We start from the raw sequence: 19,555 nt of genomic DNA on the forward strand, positions 1-19,555 counted from the left end.
GCAACTGCTTCATTCCTAACTGAACTTAGGAGTTTGAGCATGGAGAAATACAGTCCAATGTGCAAATGTTCATTCAAAATGTTTCACATTACTGTATTTGAAAAGAGATTTGCTTTCATTGTACTGTGAAGCCATAGCCAAAAGGTGACTGGCTTAGGCTATTTTAAATGATCTAATTCTATAGTAGCTACAGTAGTTCTTTCATGCAGCCACACCTATGTGTCACCAGGAACTGCTCCAAGTCAAACAAGCGTCTTATGAGCACTACTGGCTGGATAACATCAAAGCAGCGTGTTTTGTATGTTTGCTCTGTATGTCTGCATGCCTGCTCTTCTCCATCCTGTCCAAACTCTCCTCACACTGAACCGTATCCACTTCTCTACGACCAGATGTCATCTGTAGTGACGCCCCCCCCCCACTCATGCCTTCGTCTTGACGTGCCTCTCTTTTCCTTGACGTTTCTATTCTTTCCTGAGATTGTGTTGCATTGTTCCTGCCAGCCCACATGGACTCCACGCACCATCTTTTTCTTTTTAAACTTGCTGTACACCAGCGTGAGGCATTTCAGTCACATGTCATGTTTACACTAGTGCTTTACTGGTCTTTTTTATGTAAAAAAAAAAAAGAACTTCATCCTCTCCCATTGCATGCATGACAGGCGGGGTATTACAGTTGATACCCGTACCCATGTCACTGTCCGGGGGTGGTCTTGTCTCTCTGGCTGTCTGGGGGTGTTAGTTGGGGCCACAGACCTCCTGTCTCTGCTGATGTGTGCATGTCTCAGTCACTGTGGTGCTGATGCCTTGTTTGTTCAGCTGAGACAGAGCGGGAGGAGGGCACGGACCATCTGGACCTGGCGGGGCTGCCTCAGAGGTCGGAGAACAGCGACAGCACGCACACGCTGCCCACCTCACCGGAGGGCAAGAAGAAGGCCAAGGGGATCCTGAAGCTCTTTGGGAAGTGAGTAGGAGGAGTGTAACGCCGCCTCTTCAACAGACGTTGACGTCTATTCGGTTGTTAAGTCTGACGTTACTTTGTGACGTTTAGCAATTTCCGGGTCCAAATAAACAAAATCCCAGCACCAGAGTACCAGTGTACTAAAGCACCAGAGTACCAGTGTACTAAAGCGGTAGAATGACAGTTCAATTGTTTTTTAGACTGGGATCTATTCATACAACAAGGGACAGAGCACTTTCCCGATTTTCCCATATTGTCAGCGTCTTTGAGCCTCGGAAAAGCGCTATACAAATATAATGAATTATTATTATTACTGCGGCATTTCGAAGAGAGCGCCTCAGCCAACGTTGGACCCGGAAACACGTCACGACGTAACAACCGAATTGTTGCTGACCGCGGCATGTAAAACCAGATGCTCCCATGATGTAGGATGAACCGTTTATCTTGTGGACATGTAAGACCATCTGAACACACATTAACACACATTGTGTTAAGATTCTTCTAAACTAACTAACAACAGGACAAAAATATTCAAGGGTCTGTATGAATGTTTTCTTAAGAAACTACAAGAATTGGATCTAACAACTTTTTTTTTTTTTTTTGTCTGTAAATTCTGTAAATGTTACTTTTTCTTTGAAGGTTGAGAAGAAGTCAGTCCACCTCGTTTAACCTGGACGACAACCTATCAGAGGGCGAGTTCAAGAGGGGCGGAGTCAGAGCCACCGCAGGACCCAGGCTGGGCTGGTCCCGTGACCTACAGCGAGCCAACAAGTACGTGTGTCACCTTGAACCATCCCAAACAGAACGTCAATGGACCTATCGCTAAGCTACGCCCCCTTTGAAAACTGGGACAAACAAACAACGCTTCCCTGACAGTGACTGACTGACCGACCGTGACTGAATGACATTCAATGACTTACAATGGCGGGAGTTGGCAAATGTCTGATTTCTGATTTACCACAGCAGGAAATAGACATGTTTGTTTTTTTTAGATGACAAGAATATTTAGTCTAGAAGCTTTTCACCATCAGATATTAGCGAGTTGTTTGTCTGAGTGTTCTGCCTGTCGTGACTTTTGCTGTGATGTGATTGGACAATTTCTATTTTGGGGCGTGGCATAGCGATAGGTCCATTGTGCTTGTCTTTGTTTTGACTGTCTGTACTGTATACTGAGCTAAGGAGATGCTGGAAATAGTACTGTATAGTACTGCTATGTACGTAGTAGGATCTTCAGCTATACTATGCGGGTCGAACCACTCTAAATGAATTTAGCTAAACAACTTAGCTGCCTATGGTGGGTAGGTAATATTAGAGATGATATTATTGATGAAAGACCTTCGACACTAATGAGCTGTCTCTTCTAGTTCTAGTAGTGACCTGGACACTGTCTCTTTCTCTTCTGGACACTGTCTCTTCTAGTTCTAGTAGTGACCTGGACGCTCCGTTCGCCCGCTGGTCGAAGCTGCAGGTGTGTGATTGGCTGCAGGAGCAGGGTCTGGGCCTGTACCTGAACATGGCCCGTGTGTGGATCTCCTCTGGACAGACGCTGCTGCAGGCCTCACAGCACGACCTGGAGAGGGTAAGGCACTGGGTCCTTTACTTTCATAATAATAGTAATAATTAATCGTATTTATACAGCGCTTTTCCGAGGCTCAAAGACGCTGACAATATGGGAGAAACGGAAAAACACAGAAACAACAAGCAACAGATAACATGAGCACATAGAACACAGAGTTAACGAACGGGGAGGGGGGGGGTGGCAGGGTGAGGGGAGATGGTTAGGGGTAGGGGAGGTTGTATGCATGTCCAGGGGGGTGGAGGGGGGTGGCAGGGTGAGGGGAGATGGTTAGGGATAGGGGAGGTTGTATGCATGTCCAGGGGGGGAGGGGGGAGGGGTGGCAGGGTGAGGGGAGATGGTTAGGGGTAGGGGAGGTTGTATGCATGTCCAGGGGGGTGGAGGGGGAGGGGCAGGGTTAGGGGAGATGGTTAGGGGTAGGGGAGGTTGTATGCATGTCCAGGGGGGTGGAGGGGGAGGGGGAGGGGGAGGGGCAGGGTTAGGGGAGATGGTTAGGGGTAGGGGAGGTTGTATGCATGTCCAGGGGGGTGGAGGGGGAGGGGGAGGGGCAGGGTTAGGGGAGATGGTTAGGGGTAGGGGAGGTTGTATGCATGTCCAGGGGGGTGGAGGGGGAGGGCAGGGTTAGGAGAGATGGGTAGGGGTAGGGGAGGTTGTATGCATGGGAGAACAGGTAGGCTTTGAGGTGGGATTTACTTTGACTTTTATTTATTTGTTTAGCACTTATCAAGACAGCAGTCACAAAGTGCTTCACTGTACATTTGGTAGCATACAGCATAACACAGCAAGTAAACAGCCAACAAATCAAATATAATTCATACAATGTAAACAAGCACTTCACAAAAGCAATGAAACAAATGATAAAATGATAAAAAATCAATACAGATATCAGAAGTAAAAAGAGAAAACAACTTATAAAAACGCCATCCTATATAAGTGGGTTTTTAAACGTTTTTTTTAAAAAGTGGTACAGACCCAGCTAACCTGACAGCGAGGGGGAGGAGAGTCCATAATGTTGGAGCTACAACAGTAAAAACACTCTCACCTTTATCTACAGCAGATGTTATTTGAAATGAAGTCAGTCATCAAAAGAGAGACGGGGGTAGTGTACATAAAGGAGAAGGCCTCATATGGCTGTAGCAGCCTGTACATTCTTCCAGTTCCGCTGCATTTGAAAGTGTATTCCTGCTTCCAACTGTCATTTGTGTGCAGATCCCCCATTCATCACGTAACGTAACACGTTCACAATGCTTTATTTGTCTTGTTTTATTTTCGACCCTCGACGACACTGCCTCTCCTTTTGTGCTCTGAGGCCATTTCTATTATGCGGCGCGACTCTAGGCAAAGCAGGTTGCCAAATGGATGGAAATAATCCTTGTTGTCGGGCTGACTGTGTCTGTGTGCTGCCCTGGGGCTGTGGGCTATACACGCAGTACTCAAGTTGTAAAAAAAGAAATCAGGGGGGATGGTGGATTTGATCATATTTAGCACAGAGGGTGGGAGACCAACTGTCTACCCTTTTGATTATTCTTAAAGCATAAAGATAATTATTATACTCCTAAAACAACATGCATGTTATGGATGTTAGGTGTCAGATGTCATTGCTCTTGACCAAGGCACCTCAGAATTGGAGTCGGTCCCCCAGGCTACCATGGCAACACTGCTCTTACATAGTTAGGGTCAAATGCAGAGGACAATTAGTGCAAAATCATTTTTTAATACCACGTTCATTGATAGAATGACATAAGGGATGGAAAGGGGGGATGGCAGTTTTAGAAGGGGGATGGTTTTTACCGTTTTTATTTCATGGGGGGATGCCTCATCCCCCCTCAACTTGACTGCTGTATACATGGTACACTCTGGTGATGTCTCTGTGTGTAGGAGCTGGGCATCAAGCACCCGCTGCACAGGAAGAAGCTGATGCTAGCGCTGCAGGCCCTGGGGTCCGAGGAGGAGGACAACAAGGGAAAACTGGACTACAACTGGGTGACCCGTGAGTATATAATATAATAATAATAATAATAATAATAATAATAATAATAATAATACATTAGACTTATATTGCGCTTTTCTAGACACTCAAAGACGCTTTACAAACTGAAAAGATTGAGTAGTAATAATAAAAAGAAACAAAAAATAACGAAAAGAAAGTATAGGGGCCTAATTGAGGTAGTGCTGGGGACACATGGGAAGGGGAGGGGGAGAGGGTTAACTGGTGAAGGCGAGCTTGAAGCGGTGGGTTTTGAGGGCCTGTTTAAATGTTGGGAGGGTGTTGGCCTGTCTGATGTGGTTGGGCATGGAGTATGCTGCCTGTCTGGGCGGGAGAGAGAGTTTAGAGTTTGTGTCGTGTGCTACTGCACTGTGCTGGGATATCTCCGATTATTTATTTTAAAAAGATCATTGCTAAAAAGGGTCATTTGTCCTATCCAATCAGAATCAATTGCAGTAATTGGGAGTTAGATTTTAAGCAACCTAATAACCAACGTTGGATTTTTCTTCTGGTGAATTTATTTCTTATCGGAATTGTTGTTGGGTAGGTTGACATATTTCTCTCTCTCTCTCTCCCTCCCTCTCCCTCCTCCCTCCCTCCTCCCTCCCTCTCCCTCCCTCCTCCCTCCCTCTCCCTCCCTCTCCCTCCCTCCTCCCTCCCTCTCCCTCCCTCTCCCTCCCTCCTCCCTCCCTCTCCCTCCCTCCCTCCTCCCTCAGGGTGGCTGGATGACATCGGCCTGCCTCAGTATAAGACCCAGTTTGATGAGGGGAGGGTGGATGGTCGAATGTTGCACTACATGACAGTGGTGAGTGTCGGGAGACAGACAGCGCCCCCTTCAGGTCATGCATGGGTGGCCACACTGCTGTTTCACATTAAGATGAATGGAGGAGACCGCATGGTGTGAGATTAGCAACACTGGAGAAGGCCTCGTCTCAGCCTCTGTTGGCACAGTTATTACACAGTTATTACACAATGATAAGATACACGCCAGCTCACAGAAACAATGTTCTTCACACCACACTGACCCTACCCTTTCTTTTCTACTTTATCCAATCACAAGATCATATGCGCTGTTTATAATAATAATAATAATTATTATAATAATTATAATAATAATACATTAGACTTATATAGCGCTTTTCTAGACACTCAAAGACACTTTGCAAACTGAAAAGATCCACCTACAACAGCCACCACATAATATAAAAAATAAATACACAGTTGTAACATTAAATTAATTTATTTACAATCATTAATCGTTTCAGAATACATATATCCTTCCGCCACAGAATATAGTCCCATAAACCAGATCAACCATTGCATTGTAGGTCAGCACAGGTGTTCTTAATCAGATTGATTGGGAGGCGCATTGATACTGGAAATGCGGTCTGAACTGTGGGTGGTTGGGATATTTACCGCTGTTGCTAGCCAATCAGAATCCAGTATCCAAACATGCTGTTGTAGAATTAACCATGGTCCTCTGTGCCCGTTAGGACGACCTGCTGTCCATGAAGGTGGGGAGCGTGCTGCACCACCTCAGTATTAAGAGGGCCATCCAGGTGCTCCGGCTCAACAACTACGAGCCCAACTGCCTCAGGCGCCGTCCCTCTGACGAGGTGAGTCCGCTCTTAGGATGACTTTGGGGTGGTGGTGGTGGTGGGGGGGGGGGGTCCTAAAACCACAAACAACTTGGTGTCACAGTGTTAGCTGGGAAAGATCTCGCAGCACAACTTCTCGTGTCTAGATTGCTGTAACTCATTCTGGAGGGGTCCCCCCCCTCCTTACTTTAGGTCAATGTACTTGTATTGTAAATTGCTTTGGATAAAAGCGACTGCTAAATGGCATTTATTATATATATTATATATTATTATAGTATATATAAATGTACTTGTATTGTAAGTTGCTTTGGATAAAAGCGTCTGCTAAATGGCATATATTATATATATATATATATATATATATATATATATATATATATATATATATAAATGTACTTGTATTGTAAGTTGCTTTGGATAAAAGCGTCTGCTAAATGACTCAGATTTGATGTAAATGTCATATTGTTTTATTATGTTAATGTGGTAACCCATCTCTCTGTCTTGTGTCACCAGAACAACATCACGCCTGCAGAGATCTCCCAGTGGACCAACCACAGGGTGATGGAGTGGCTCCGCTCCGTGGACCTGGCGGAGTACGCGCCCAACCTGCGGGGCAGCGGCGTGCACGGCGGGCTGATGGTGAGAGGCAGGGTTAGGGTTAGGGTTAGGGTTAGGGTTAGGGGCAGCGGCGTGCACGGGGGCCTGATGGTGTGAGGCAGGGTTAGGGTTAGGGTTAGGGTTAGGGGCAGCGGCGTGCACGGGGGCCTGATGGTGAGAGGCAGGGTTAGGGTTAGGGGCAGCGGCGTGCACGGGGGCCTGATGGTGAGAGGCAGGGTTAGGGTTAGGGGCAGCGGCGTGCACGGGGGCCTGATGGTGAGAGGCAGGGTTAGGGTTAGGGGCAGCGGCGTGCACGGGGGCCTGATGGTGAGAGGCAGGGTTAGGGTTAGGGGCAGCGGCGTGCACGGGGGCCTGATGGTGAGAGGCAGGGTTAGGGTTAGGGGCAGCGGCGTGCACGGGGGCCTGATGGTGAGAGGCAGGGTTAGGGTTAGGGGCAGCGGCGTGCACGGGGGCCTGATTGTGAGAGGCAGGGTCCCACGGGTCCTGGAAACCCTTGAAAGTTTGTGAATTTGAGAAAAAAAATCAAGGTCTTAAATGTTTTTGAAAATAGACATGGGTCATTGAAAGTGCTTGAATATCTCTTGAATGTCTCTCTCTCTCTAAAAAAAAATATCTCTCTGTATTGCTTAACTTTACACATATTTCACAATATATTGTTTTGCTGTGCTGTGGTAGAGAAGGCAAGAGACCATCTAGTGTTCACACATTCAAGCCTCTCTTTTTAATTGTTGTCTGTGAGCGGATAGTTCCTATTCTATAAATTATCATCTAGATCTGTCTTAAACTATGCCATGTTGGGTCCTTGAATTTGAGGGAATTGAGTCTTGAAAGTCCTTGAAAGGTGCTTGAATTTGATGTTTCAGAAGGTGTGGGAACCCTGCAGAGACTGATTGGAAAGATGAAGTGAATGAATAGATGGAGTGGGAGAGAAAGAAGTTGAATTGATTTGTCATGACATTGAATACACCATTCAATGAGATACCTTGGGCAGAGCAGCCCTCGACATCAACAACAGCGACAATAGAATGCGATAAAGATAATACGTGAATTAAAAAACGACTTTACAACAAGTAATAAAACAATAATAACATACATGGATCTAGAAGAAGAGTCTGGTCACAGATGGAGTACCAGACAGGACAGCTGATCCTAAATGGTGTGTTAAAGGCAGAACAGAACAGGTCCAGGATCAGAGAAGTAGACCAGTACAACCGCATAAAGCACCACATGGAAGGAATTCAAGCTGAATATGGAGTCTATCCAAGGTAGAAACATGTGGCTTTCCCAGGCAGACATATGTGGGGCGGCTGTGGCGCAGGAGGTAGAGCCGCCGTCTGATGATTGCAAGGTTGGCAGATCGGTGGTTCGAGCCCCTGCTGGCTACATGTCGAAGTGTCCTTGGGCAAGATACTGAACCCCAAATTGCTCCCAGTGAGCGGGCCAGCCGGCGCCTTGCATGGCAGCTTGCCGCCATTGGTGTGTGAATGTGTGTGTGAATGGGTGAATGAGAGGCCGAAAGCGCTTTGGATAAAGGCGATATATAAGTGCAGTCCAAACATATGGACCCCTCATCCTGCCCCCCCCCCTCCCCCAGGTACTGGAGCCTCGGTTCAACGTGGAGACCATGGCCCTGCTGCTGAACATCCCCCCCAACAAGACGCTGCTCCGCAGGCACCTGGCCACCCACTTCAACCTGCTGGTGGGCTCCGAGTCCCAGCAGGGCAAACAGGAGTGTCTGGAGAACCCAGACTACACCCTGCTCACCGCCACCGCCAAGGTCAAGGTAGGCCTGGGGGTGAGAGGGGGAGGGATGAGGAGGGAGGAGAGGACAGAGGGGGTGGGGTGCGGTGCGGTGGGGTGGGGTGGGGCAGATAGCCCTGCATATTACTGCCCTATTTTTTTTTACTATTCAAAATCCAAATAGAACATACAACTTGAAGGAGATTCATACATAATTACACATTGTAATTTACATATCCATACACAAGTCCGTACAAGCATACCGATACATACACTATCAACAATTGTCAATATAAATCACCCTCAAAGGTATATCTGTTTTTAACCCTCTATGGCACCTTGTTGCCTCTAGGCAACATACCCATTCTTGGCCTTTCACACTCACACAATGCATCCCCAGTTATGATGCAAAAGAGGCAGGGCCATAAGGAACCAAAGGCAGTGTTTGAATTTGTCACATGTCTCTCTGTAGGCCATGCTGAATCCCTTTTTTGCAGACTGTCCCACAAGGATCAGCTTAGCCATTTCTCTCCACAAACATCATCTGAAAACATCTTTTCCTGGCCTTTTTCAATCTGGAAAAAAAAAATATATATATATATATATATAAAATACACCCCAAACAAATATTTATTGAAAATGTCTTTAGATTTTGTTTATTTGGTCTATTCTATGACAAAAAAACTGGCTTCATAATGTGTGCCATACAGGGTTGAGTTTGTCTAAGTTGTCCACACTTCACACCTCCACTGTCTGGTTCTCCCTCCATGTCCCCCCCAGCCCAGGAAGCTGACCTTCGGGAGTTTCGGCAGCCTGAGGAAGAAGCGGCAGGATGAGAGCGAGGAGTACGTCTGCCCCATGGACGTACAGATGCCAAAGGGCCGCAGCTTCCAGAAGGGCTACGGCCTGGACCTGCAGCTGTACGGCGACGAGCTGGACCAGCTGGAACAGGTGACGTAGTTCTAACATCTCCATGGCAGAGGGGGGGGGGGGGGGGCTCAATGCACACCAATCCATTTCTCAAAATGTAAGCAACTTATGGCCTTGATGAGTAGATTCAACCTCCACACACAGGCTGGATTTTGTTCCTCCGCCCGATGTTAGCACTCTACAGGGGCTGTTCACCGCTTCCAACAGTAGATAGCTGCACTGTGTCACAATTAGGGTGACCAGATGTCCCGCTTTGCGCGGCTGAATGTGCGAACCACCCGCTGACTCAAAGGGCTCGTAAAGTGAAACTCCTACGGCAAACGAGAACAGTGAATCCAATCCACAAATGATAAGTATTTAGTGATCGTTAAACTGTTGTTTATTGTATCGAGTGGGTACTTCAAGCTTCAAGTTGGTGTTATAAAAAAATACGAAAACTAGATATTGTTGACACAATAAGTTTCACTTAACGAGCCCTTTGAGTCAGCGGGTGGTTCGCACATTCAGCCAGCTCCCTATGTCCACGTGGTGCCGTTGCCATGGGAACATGAATGCTGTTTCCTGATAGGCTGAAGACGTTCCATAGAATGTAGACGTTCTGCTGCAACTGAACATGTCGGCGCTTGGTTGCAGAGGGACACTGGCCCCGTGGACGCGCAAAGCGGGACATCTGGTCACCCTAGTCACAATGAATTCTGGGTATTTGCTGATGGTCTGGATTGTTTGTCTGTTTGTTGTAGATGGAGGACTCAGAAGGGACTGTGAGGCAGATCGGAGCCTTCTCTGAGGGGATCCAGAACCTAACAGTAAGAACACATGTCTTCTTTCTGTCTGTTATTACCTTTCTCTACAGCAGTGGTTCTCAACCCACTCCTCGGGGACCACCAGCCCTTCCACATATTTGATCTGTTCCACCACCAGCACACCTGATTCAACTAATCAAGTACAAACCATAATTGCTTTGCACTTGATTAGTTAAATCAGGTTTGCTGGTGGTGGTGGAACAGATCAAATATGTGGAACGGCTGGTGGTCCCCGAGGAGAGGGTTGAGAACCACTGGTCTAAAGAGTAAAGTAATGCTCTTTGTGTATCATTGACGTTCTTCACTTTATAAAAGTCACCAATGCTTCAGTGCAACATACAGTACACACCATGCATGCAGAAAGCCACTTTTTTATGTTTTGTTTAGATGTTTAATTGGCATTGTTGAATGGATGTGACCAGATTCTGTTGACTGTACTCATTCATTTTGCCTGCAATGAATCACTCTCTCCAGAGCATGCTGAAAGACGACGAGTTCTTCAAAGAGAATTCTCCCAACCCCAGCGTGACGGACGAGGACTCCAACGTGTGAGGCGGTGTTCATGGCACCCTGCCTCCCCGTGCTGCTGTGAATGTGACTGTCTGTGCTTACCACCTCCTCTAGCACACACCTCCTCCAATGTGCTCCCCCCTGTCCTTCCTCCCCCCAACACTCTTAAGAGTAAGCACCAGGTTTACATTTTAGTATTAGATTCATAGATGAGGAGATTCTTTTCAGAGAGTTTTGATTTTTTTTGACAGAATCTCTGAATAAAGACAAAAATGGTATGGTGTCATGTAACCCCCCCCCACCCCCCCCGTTGTTCTTGAAGTGCCACTCCATTTCAACTGTCCTTTTGGGAAGGGAAAGAGTTCAGAGCGATGCCACCATAGTTTGCCTACCAGCTGGTTACTGGAGACATTTGTACTCGTTGTTTTTATACTGGATATCTTTCTGTGTAATTCAGTTTGAAAGTGATTCATCCCCCAAATGATGATGACAGAACATCGGAGTCACACTCCCCTATTTGACCTAAGAGGAGATAAAGCAAAGTCTAATATATCTCTTTCTCTGAAGAGAAAAAAAGTTCGGCGTTTAGACTGTATATTTGTTGTTATATATTAAAGAATAAATGTACTCGAACGTAATATGCTGTGCAGATTTAGTGAATGCCCCAAAACATCTGCGTTTTATCCAAAATACTATCACGCCTCTATTTTAAGTGCAACATTTCTATTCTTCACATATCTCAGCATATCAGTCTGTAATTCTGTACCTCCCAATGATGTTATTTCTTTGCATGCATTTGCACCAATACATGTATTAAACACAACCAACAGTGTGATGCCTATGATTCCTGTTTACGTGTCATTGCATGTTATTTAAGTGTTTCTCATTGCCAAACCGTTGTACACCTGCTTGCGGAAGATAGAAACTTGTCACTTATTATTATTATTATTTGTATCTAAATAATTGTTCTTAAATCCTGGTGACTGCTGCCACATAAGCAACGTTCTTTTGAGAATACTGTTGCAGCATGTTCAGAGAGTTGAGAGAGATGAAGCAATGCAAGAATGTCTCAAAGCAATGATCCTGTTATGCAACCCCTAACCACAGCAAAGAAGAAAGTTTGTACTGTGTATTTCTTGAGTTTTTAATCTATTTCTAAGGACAATAAAGTAATTTAAACAGTCGTGTACAGTATTTGTCTTTCAGTTAATCAAATACTGTAGCAGCATGCATTGAAAATGTAAAGCATACATTGGTTTTATGTTTGTTTGCATTGCAGATTCAGATTCATTAAATTAGCACCAACCACAATGTTAGTCACACAGACCATTGTTAGCATTTATGGGTCGATAGTCATAATTAGTAGCCCAAATCAAATAAAGTTGTTTGGTTAAGCTGTGCACTGTGTCTTCAATTTAAATTAGATGTTTGACATGGCACATTTGACGTTTGGCACTATTTTCACAATGACAACCAGATGAGAATATATAGAAATCTTAAAATAGCAAACGATTTGCTCCACACCTCTGCTCTGGCTGGAGGAGAGCAGGCTGCTGTACTCAGGACAAACCACAATCCTACGGCATTCAGAGCTGGCTGCTCTTGGTGTACACTGAACAATGCATTTTCTTTTTTCAAGAGAATCACCTTGATCTTCCATCTTCTTGTGAGTTCTGAGCTAAACTAGGGGTTCTGCTGCACCAAGGACTCTGCTGCTCTACAAGGAAGACTTTTAAGCACAGATATACTGTAGGTTCTCATGAATGTGAAAAATGCCATTCAACATGTATTGAGTGAGTGATAGACACTATTTTGCTTCGGATGGAGACATGCACACTTTGAGTTAGGCAATTTGCTCTCATCAAAAATGTATAGAGGTCTTGGTTGGTTTTGGGAGAATTGCTACGTACCAACAAGGGCCTGGAGACCTCTCAGAAGCCTGGGGGCCTCTCAGAAGCCTGGGGGCCCCTCAGAAGCCTCTCAGAAGCCTGGGGATCTCTCAGAAGCCTGGGGACCTCTCAGAAGCCTCTCAGAAGCCTGGGGACCTCTCAGAAGCCTCTCAGAAGCCTGGGGACCTCTCAGAAGCCTCTCAGAAGCCTGGGGACCTCTCAGAAGCCTCTCAGAAGCCTGGGGACCTCTCAGAAGTCTGGGGGCCTCTCAGAAGCCTCTCAGAAGCCTGGGGACCTCTCAGAAGCCTCTCAGAAGCCTGGGGACCTCTCAGAAGCCTCTCAGAAGCCTGGGGACCTCTCAGAAGTCTGGGGGCCTCTCAGAAGCCTCTCAGAAGCCTGGGGACCTCTCAGAAGCCTCTCAGAAGCCTGGGGACCTCTCAGAAGCCTATCAGAAGCCTGGGGACCTCTCAGAAGTCTGGGGGCCTCTCAGAAGCCTGGGGATCTCTCAGAAGCTGGCTGAGTTGTTCAGGAGGGACCTCCAGACTGAGGTCTTCTGCCGGACAGCTCTACACTCAAGCCCACAAGCTGTTTCCAGGACCCCCAGGACAAACTGCAGCCCAGTCTGGACACAGTCAACAAGGTCTTTCTGGTCCACTTCATCACCTCCTGCATGGAGAGAGGCTTCCGTGAGTCATGACCTCATTGTCACCAGCAAAACGACCATACAGCAGTTGGGGGTGGACTGGCTCTGGCTGGACCCTCCCGGGCCCTGATGGAGGTATCATCCTCCAACTCTCTGTGCAGCTAGCAGACAGTCCAAGCCTCCGGAGAGACCTGGTTGGAACGTCATGAGTGTGTTGGTAGTTCAAGGGAGAGGGCAGCTGCTGCTGTTCTGGAGTTAAGAGTGGGTTGGAGAAGCTGGGGGAGTTCTGCCCCCTGGTGGAGAGGGGTTGTAAAGTCATACTGATAGGGTTTACCATTGCATATACTGTAGTCATACGTGTTTAATACAGACTTTTTAAACGGACTGATTGGATACATGTGTGAGCGGTCTGTCCCCTGGTTTATTTTCTTCAAAACATTGTGGGAATGGGCGATCAAAATGTCAGTGGCCAGTACATAGGTGTTGGAAACCATTGTCCTATAGATAAAAGTATGATATTAATTACAAGGAAAATGTGGATGGTAGCCTACTGTTTGTGATTATGCACAGATCCTGGCTGGTTTGGTTTAGGTCATTGGTAGCCAGAATCATTATTAGTCCGGGACTTGGCTTAGACATGCATGCACTTCATTTAGTGGAGAAGCTCAACTTATACTTAGAGACTTATATAACTGGATATGTGCGAAATTCTCTATCCAGGACGAAAACCCCCAAAATGGCCACGCCCTTTTAAATGCACAGATGTCTAATATAAGCCAGGTCCTTGTCTATATGACATAGCCTCTAATAAAGCATTCGATTAAAATCGATTCGATTCGACATTCTATTGTGTCCGTCCTAATGGAATTAGAGGAACCATGTTTTTTTTGTTTTTTTCACAATATTTTTATTATCATTTTTATATACCAACATCCAAGACGAGACAACAAAAGACAAAAAAAGAGAAACATACAATAACAACATTCACAAACATAGACACACACAACTTGCATCAATTTTGGATTGAATGAAAAAACAATACAAAAACAAAACTTTCCTCCACTTTGTATAAAGTATTCTATCCTACATGTTTAGAGGAACCATGTTGATTCATCCTGGTTGGCTGGGCTGTTCCCCTGTTCCTGTACGCGCATGCGCACTTCTCCGGCTGCATTTACTGTACAAATATGTACTGGTTGCGTCTCAACTACCAGTCTGGTTAAACAACAGACCGCCGCTCCATTCCTCTGGACCCCCGACACTGTACATCCACCGAAGAGTCTGCAGAGAGCCCACCATGGCTCTGTGGTAAGACCACGCAACACTGATATCATATTCATTGTTTTTCACCAGTAGGCTACTGTTTTTTTTTTCATGCATAACCATAAGAACTTATTATGTAGGTATTGAGGAATGTTGGAACGCTTGGGTGCACTTTAAAGAAAATACATATATATAGTATTTTCTTACTTTCTTTGCCCAGTATAATAGTTTCTCTATGTATGTACAATTTCATCCGGGTTCCGACATAATTCGTGAGTTTAGAATAATAAGGTTCTATCTCCGTTTAGAATGAGAAGGTTCTATCTCCGTTTAGAATGAGAAGGTTCTATCTCCGTTTAGAATGAGAAGGTTCTATCTCCGTTTAGGGCAGTTCAGAGATATTGAGCGTCAACGTTTTTACATTCCATTATGTTTTGTGAGATGGAACCTTTGTATTTTATGAATTACTAACTCAAAAATGTCAACATTTAAAAAAATAACACCACACAGACATTAATAAACACCTAATGGATCAGATTATGGAAAAAACTCAATTTTGACAAAAATGGAGATAGAACCTTATAATTCTAACGTCATGAATTGCTTCATGCAGAATTGAGCAATACATGACATGACCATGCATAGGCAGATGTTGTTCACCAGGTCCAGATGTGGGAAGCACAGTAGGCGATATGACATTTATTGAACTGGCACTTCTGCCTATCGGTAACCAAACAGTCGTGTTTCCCAAAGTCCTGTCTCTGGGAATGTCTTTATTAAATGATGCTTTGTGATGGAACTCTCATACGCTTTTCAAATATCTTTTCTATTCTATAGGTTTTCCTGTGGATCCCTGATCCTGCTAACGGTGGTTTTCGCCCCTCTGGATGCATATACGTATGTCAATGATTGCCCCTGTGGATGTACTTTACAACTCAGCTGCAGTTTGTTTAGTTCCTTTTAGCTAAGTCAAATATTGATGGCTGACAGACCTCTAAGGTCTGCATGTTGAGAAATACAATCAATGTTTACTGTTGCTTCTTTCAGTCACAAATTTAAATCATTACAGGGATTAAGTTAGGCCCTGTTAAGTTTCATGGACATTGACAATTGTACTATTAATTGTTACATGACACATGGTTATTTTTATTACATGGTGGCAAGCATTTTTTCTCCTACTCTGTAGTCCGGCAGTCAACCAGGACCTGACCACTCTTTTCAACGAACTATGGACGCTGGACGCCAGCCGCTTCACACCAGGGACAGACTACAACATCTCTGTTCAGGTGTGGTACTCACGCTATGGTATTTCAGAGAAAAACCTATACATTGTTTCAAATAAGACTCAAGTGTTCAGTTGTTGATGTTTGTGTTGTCCAGGGCAAAGCGGGCTATGTGTCCCACGGCAGTAACAATGCCAGGGACCACGCCTCCGCGCCTCTGTTTACCAGCGTCGACGAGAACAAACTGAACACCATCACTACCTTCTCCCGTGAGTGTCTGCCATATACATCCTACTGTATATGAATGTATGATCAGGGAGTCTGGGTGTGTCACTGGGTGTGACTCATACGGTAGGAAAGTTCCACACAACTGTTCCCACAACTGTTTCTCTGCAGGCTTCATGAAGCTCCTGGACAACTATGAGATGTCGACGGGTGTGGCAGAGCGAGTCTCCACAGCGGAGGTGACGGAGAACAACCTGTTTCTGGACGCTGTCTTAGAGACAGAGGTCATGAAGGTACTGTCAAGGCATTTCTATACTGTACATTTGTAACTTCCCCTAATTATATCTTCTAAAAACCATTACGTTTTACGACAGACAACTTCATTTCCAATCTAGGGAGGATACTGTTTTTGAGTTTGATTAAAATTGTGTTTGTGAGGGTTAGAGTTGTTTATTATCCCTAAGTTCCACTAATTTATAGACTAAGCTAAATTCCTCTCACAAAGGCCTCTTCCCGTCACACTGTGTTCTTGGATGTCTCAGGCCGTGGTGCACACAAGCGAAAGCACAGGGAACAATGCACAAACAACTAAAACATCTGTGGAGTCTTGGCACCATGTCTTGGCTGCGTCTCCATGGATTCTCAAAGCAGGATCTTAGAGCATGTGGGGACACGCATGTCTTTATGAAAGTAATCTTTAGAATTACTCATCCAAGGGAATTATAGTATCAGACGGCATTAAGCCATCAAGCCAACACCTAATGCTTGTCCTGTCCTGAACTGTCTTTTCTCACTATGAATCATTAGTTCATGTGAATAGCATACACACTGGAGACAGATGACCAGAGAAGTGTCTGTATCAACACTCATGTTATTATGTGCCGACTGTGTTTACCACCTCAGATTAATTAATTTATGCCCAGCCAAATCCCTGTTTAGAGGTAGCTAGCTAACATTACATTGATCATACTCGTAAGACTTTTCACTTTTCAAAAAATGCTGGTCGAGAGAGGACGCTGGCGTTGCTTGTTCGCCGCTTCTCTGCACGAAATGTAGATATACTTGCAGTATACAGAGTAGATTGTCCTACAAAGACACTTAGATTTAGATTTAGTAATCTAAAAATTAATTAGACCCCTATACTTTCTTTTATTTATCTTTTTTGTTTCTTTTTATTTTACTACTCAATCTTTTCAGTTTGTAAAGCGTCTTTGAGTGTCTAGAAAAGCACTATATAAGTCTAATGTATTATTATTATTATTATTATTATTATTATTATTATTATTATTATTATTATAGTAAATAAGTAAGTAAGTAAAGCTTTATTTATATACTGTAGAGCCTTTCGTACATGAAATGCAACTCAAAGCGCTTTATTATTATTTATTACTATTATTATTGTTATTATTGTTATATTATTTATATTATTAATAATAATAATTATTATTATTATTATTATTATGTGTGTGAGTTTAATTGTGTGTTTTCCTTCCAGCGAGCCCACAGGTACCTGGTCAGTAAGGGCCACTCCCGCTCAGACCTGAGGCAGTTTAAGAGTCAGATGTACTACATCTGGTTCCGCCTGTACCACAGAGACAGGAAGGGAGGGTAAGCAGCTAACCGTAACCCTGCTCCGTGTTAAACCCCACATGAGCCTTTCCTCTCTCCCCCTGCACTCTGCAATGGTTGCACCCACATACACACGAAACAAAAGCTCATAGAAGAAAGGATGAATGCTATTGAAGGTTATACAACAGTTAGTTCCGATCAAGTCATTTGATTGGACAAGAGGCATTCCATGAGTGCCGATATACAGTATAACAGCACTGGGACTTTTAACTATATGTATCACTCCGCCGCACAGGTGTTCTATTAAATGACCGTTAATACAAAGTAGCTAGCCTGCGGATGTTTGTGTTCGGGTTACTAGGCAACAGTACAGTTGAAGTTCAGTTGCAGAACAATTTTTTTGTTGGCGGAGCCAAAATAAATGATTAAATAAACAAACAAATCATAATCTGTTGTCGCTTATTACTGTTAACCAATAAATGGCGCTGTAGAACTGTTGTATAAAAGCAATATCACACTCGAGGTCGTGATATTCCTTAATCAACATCATTTTGTATTGTTGTTGGATCTTTGTTTACGGCTTTGCAAATAGCTGATTGATGCCATGCTGATGTGGTTGACAGGGAGGACTCTTGTGGGTTCGAGCATGTGTTCGTTGGAGAGACCAAATACGGGAGAGAGCTCATCGGCTTCCACAACTGGGTGCAGTTTTACCTGCAGGAGAAGAACAGCAATCTGGATTACAAAGGCTACAAAGCCAGGGACCATGACATCGTAAGAGGAGCTTCTTTTCAAAGCAACATGTTCCTAGTGCAACACGTGCCTGCCTGCTGTAACATGTTTTAGATGGTTGTAAAAAAAAAAGAAACGTTGCTATTTAATTGTGTTGAAAGTAGTGATTGAAGTTATTAGCAATGTCACTGTTTCAATAAAAGAGGCAGACATGTTTGAATTCCTACCCGTTATGTCAACTGGCATTCTCCACTGTTTACAATATCCACTGTAGTTTCTAATGTGACATGTTGACCTCATATTTGTGTCATAGTTACCATAGTTACCATTCCTCCTGCTAATTTTAGTTGCTCTCTCTTCACCCCCACACACACAGCCTGACCAAGACGACCACGTCCTGAACTTACAGTTCAGCTGGCACGGCCTGGTCAAGCCTGTGGGCAGCTCCTTCGTGGGGGCCAGCCCTGAGTTTGAGATGGCCATCTACACCGTCATCTTCCTCATGAACACTGACAGGAGCACCTCCGTGGTGGTGAACATTGACGAGTGTCAGGTGGAGCTGGTGGTGGTCAGGCACGGGCGCTCCCTCGGGACGGCCTACCCCAAGCTGCTGAGCAGTAACAGGAGACACCTGTAGAGGGCGACACCTGTAGACCACAGCCTTGTACAATGACATGCTGTACACATGCACACATACACGTCTGCACAATTTGGGTATGAATGAAATAGGGTAAATGTAGGTTGATATGATACTCTGGGGTTAAATGAGTCAGATGTAAAACTATGAACTTTTATTACAAAGTACATTTTTTAATGTTTGGTAAAGAATTTGTGGCAGATGGATAAGGAAAGTGCTAGAGTGAGCTCCAACAAGTGTCATTTTATTCATGGGGGTAAACATTTGTATTATTTTGCCTTATAGCCTCTTTTAGCAGCTGAACTATAAAGGTTTGTGCCTATAACTTGCTTTGTGCCTCTTGTTTTTTTAATTAAAACATTTATATCCTTTCAAAGTGTTTCATTCATTTATCCTCAAACTGTTTACTTGATTTAGCATGATACAGTATGACAACATCGATTTATTGTCAATATGAAGTAACCCTGTAGCCAATCAGAGTGTTGTTGCTAGGTAGATACCACATAAAACGCTTGGCACTCTATGTGGTGAGTGTTCCGGAATTCTTTGTCAATGAGTGAATTAAGCCTCATTAAACACTGAGATCTGTGCCAGAGAAAGACTTTACTCTGTAGCAACCTATGACCTGATACACTCTCCTGTTTACTGTTCATAC

General features: G+C 44.5%; 2 protein-coding genes across 3 annotated transcripts in view; both read left to right on the top strand.

The window, feature by feature from the left end:
- The window catches only part of ppfibp1b (PPFIA binding protein 1b), a 37,076-nt gene extending 25,194 nt beyond the window's left edge, over positions 1-11,882 (top strand). For both annotated transcript variants that reach the window (XM_080545190.1, XM_080545191.1), the window contains 11 exons: positions 816-960; positions 1,597-1,728; positions 2,377-2,536; positions 4,412-4,523; positions 5,237-5,325; positions 6,014-6,136; positions 6,632-6,757; positions 8,331-8,519; positions 9,257-9,427; positions 10,147-10,212; positions 10,684-11,882. In XM_080545190.1, coding sequence (XP_080401316.1) covers positions 816-960; positions 1,597-1,728; positions 2,377-2,536; positions 4,412-4,523; positions 5,237-5,325; positions 6,014-6,136; positions 6,632-6,757; positions 8,331-8,519; positions 9,257-9,427; positions 10,147-10,212; positions 10,684-10,761 — 1,391 coding nt within the window. In that variant the 3' untranslated portion in view covers positions 10,762-11,882. The remainder of the gene's footprint in view (positions 1-815; positions 961-1,596; positions 1,729-2,376; positions 2,537-4,411; positions 4,524-5,236; positions 5,326-6,013; positions 6,137-6,631; positions 6,758-8,330; positions 8,520-9,256; positions 9,428-10,146; positions 10,213-10,683) is intronic.
- Positions 11,883-14,429: 2,547 nt separating this feature from the next.
- Positions 14,430-19,276, top strand: endouc (endonuclease, polyU-specific C). The gene is made up of 8 exons (XM_080545197.1): positions 14,430-14,559; positions 15,352-15,411; positions 15,701-15,800; positions 15,895-16,006; positions 16,134-16,255; positions 17,458-17,570; positions 18,155-18,305; positions 18,640-19,276. The coding sequence occupies exons 1-8, from the start codon at positions 14,549-14,551 to the stop codon at positions 18,898-18,900; spliced, it is 930 nt and encodes a 309-aa protein (XP_080401323.1). The 5' UTR covers positions 14,430-14,548; the 3' UTR covers positions 18,901-19,276.
- The last annotated feature ends 279 nt before the right edge of the window (positions 19,277-19,555 follow it).

This window comes from Nansenia antarctica (genome assembly GCF_963989245.1).
Source record: "Nansenia antarctica genome assembly, chromosome: 14".
NCBI classification, from domain to species: domain Eukaryota; kingdom Metazoa; phylum Chordata; class Actinopteri; order Argentiniformes; family Microstomatidae; genus Nansenia; species Nansenia antarctica.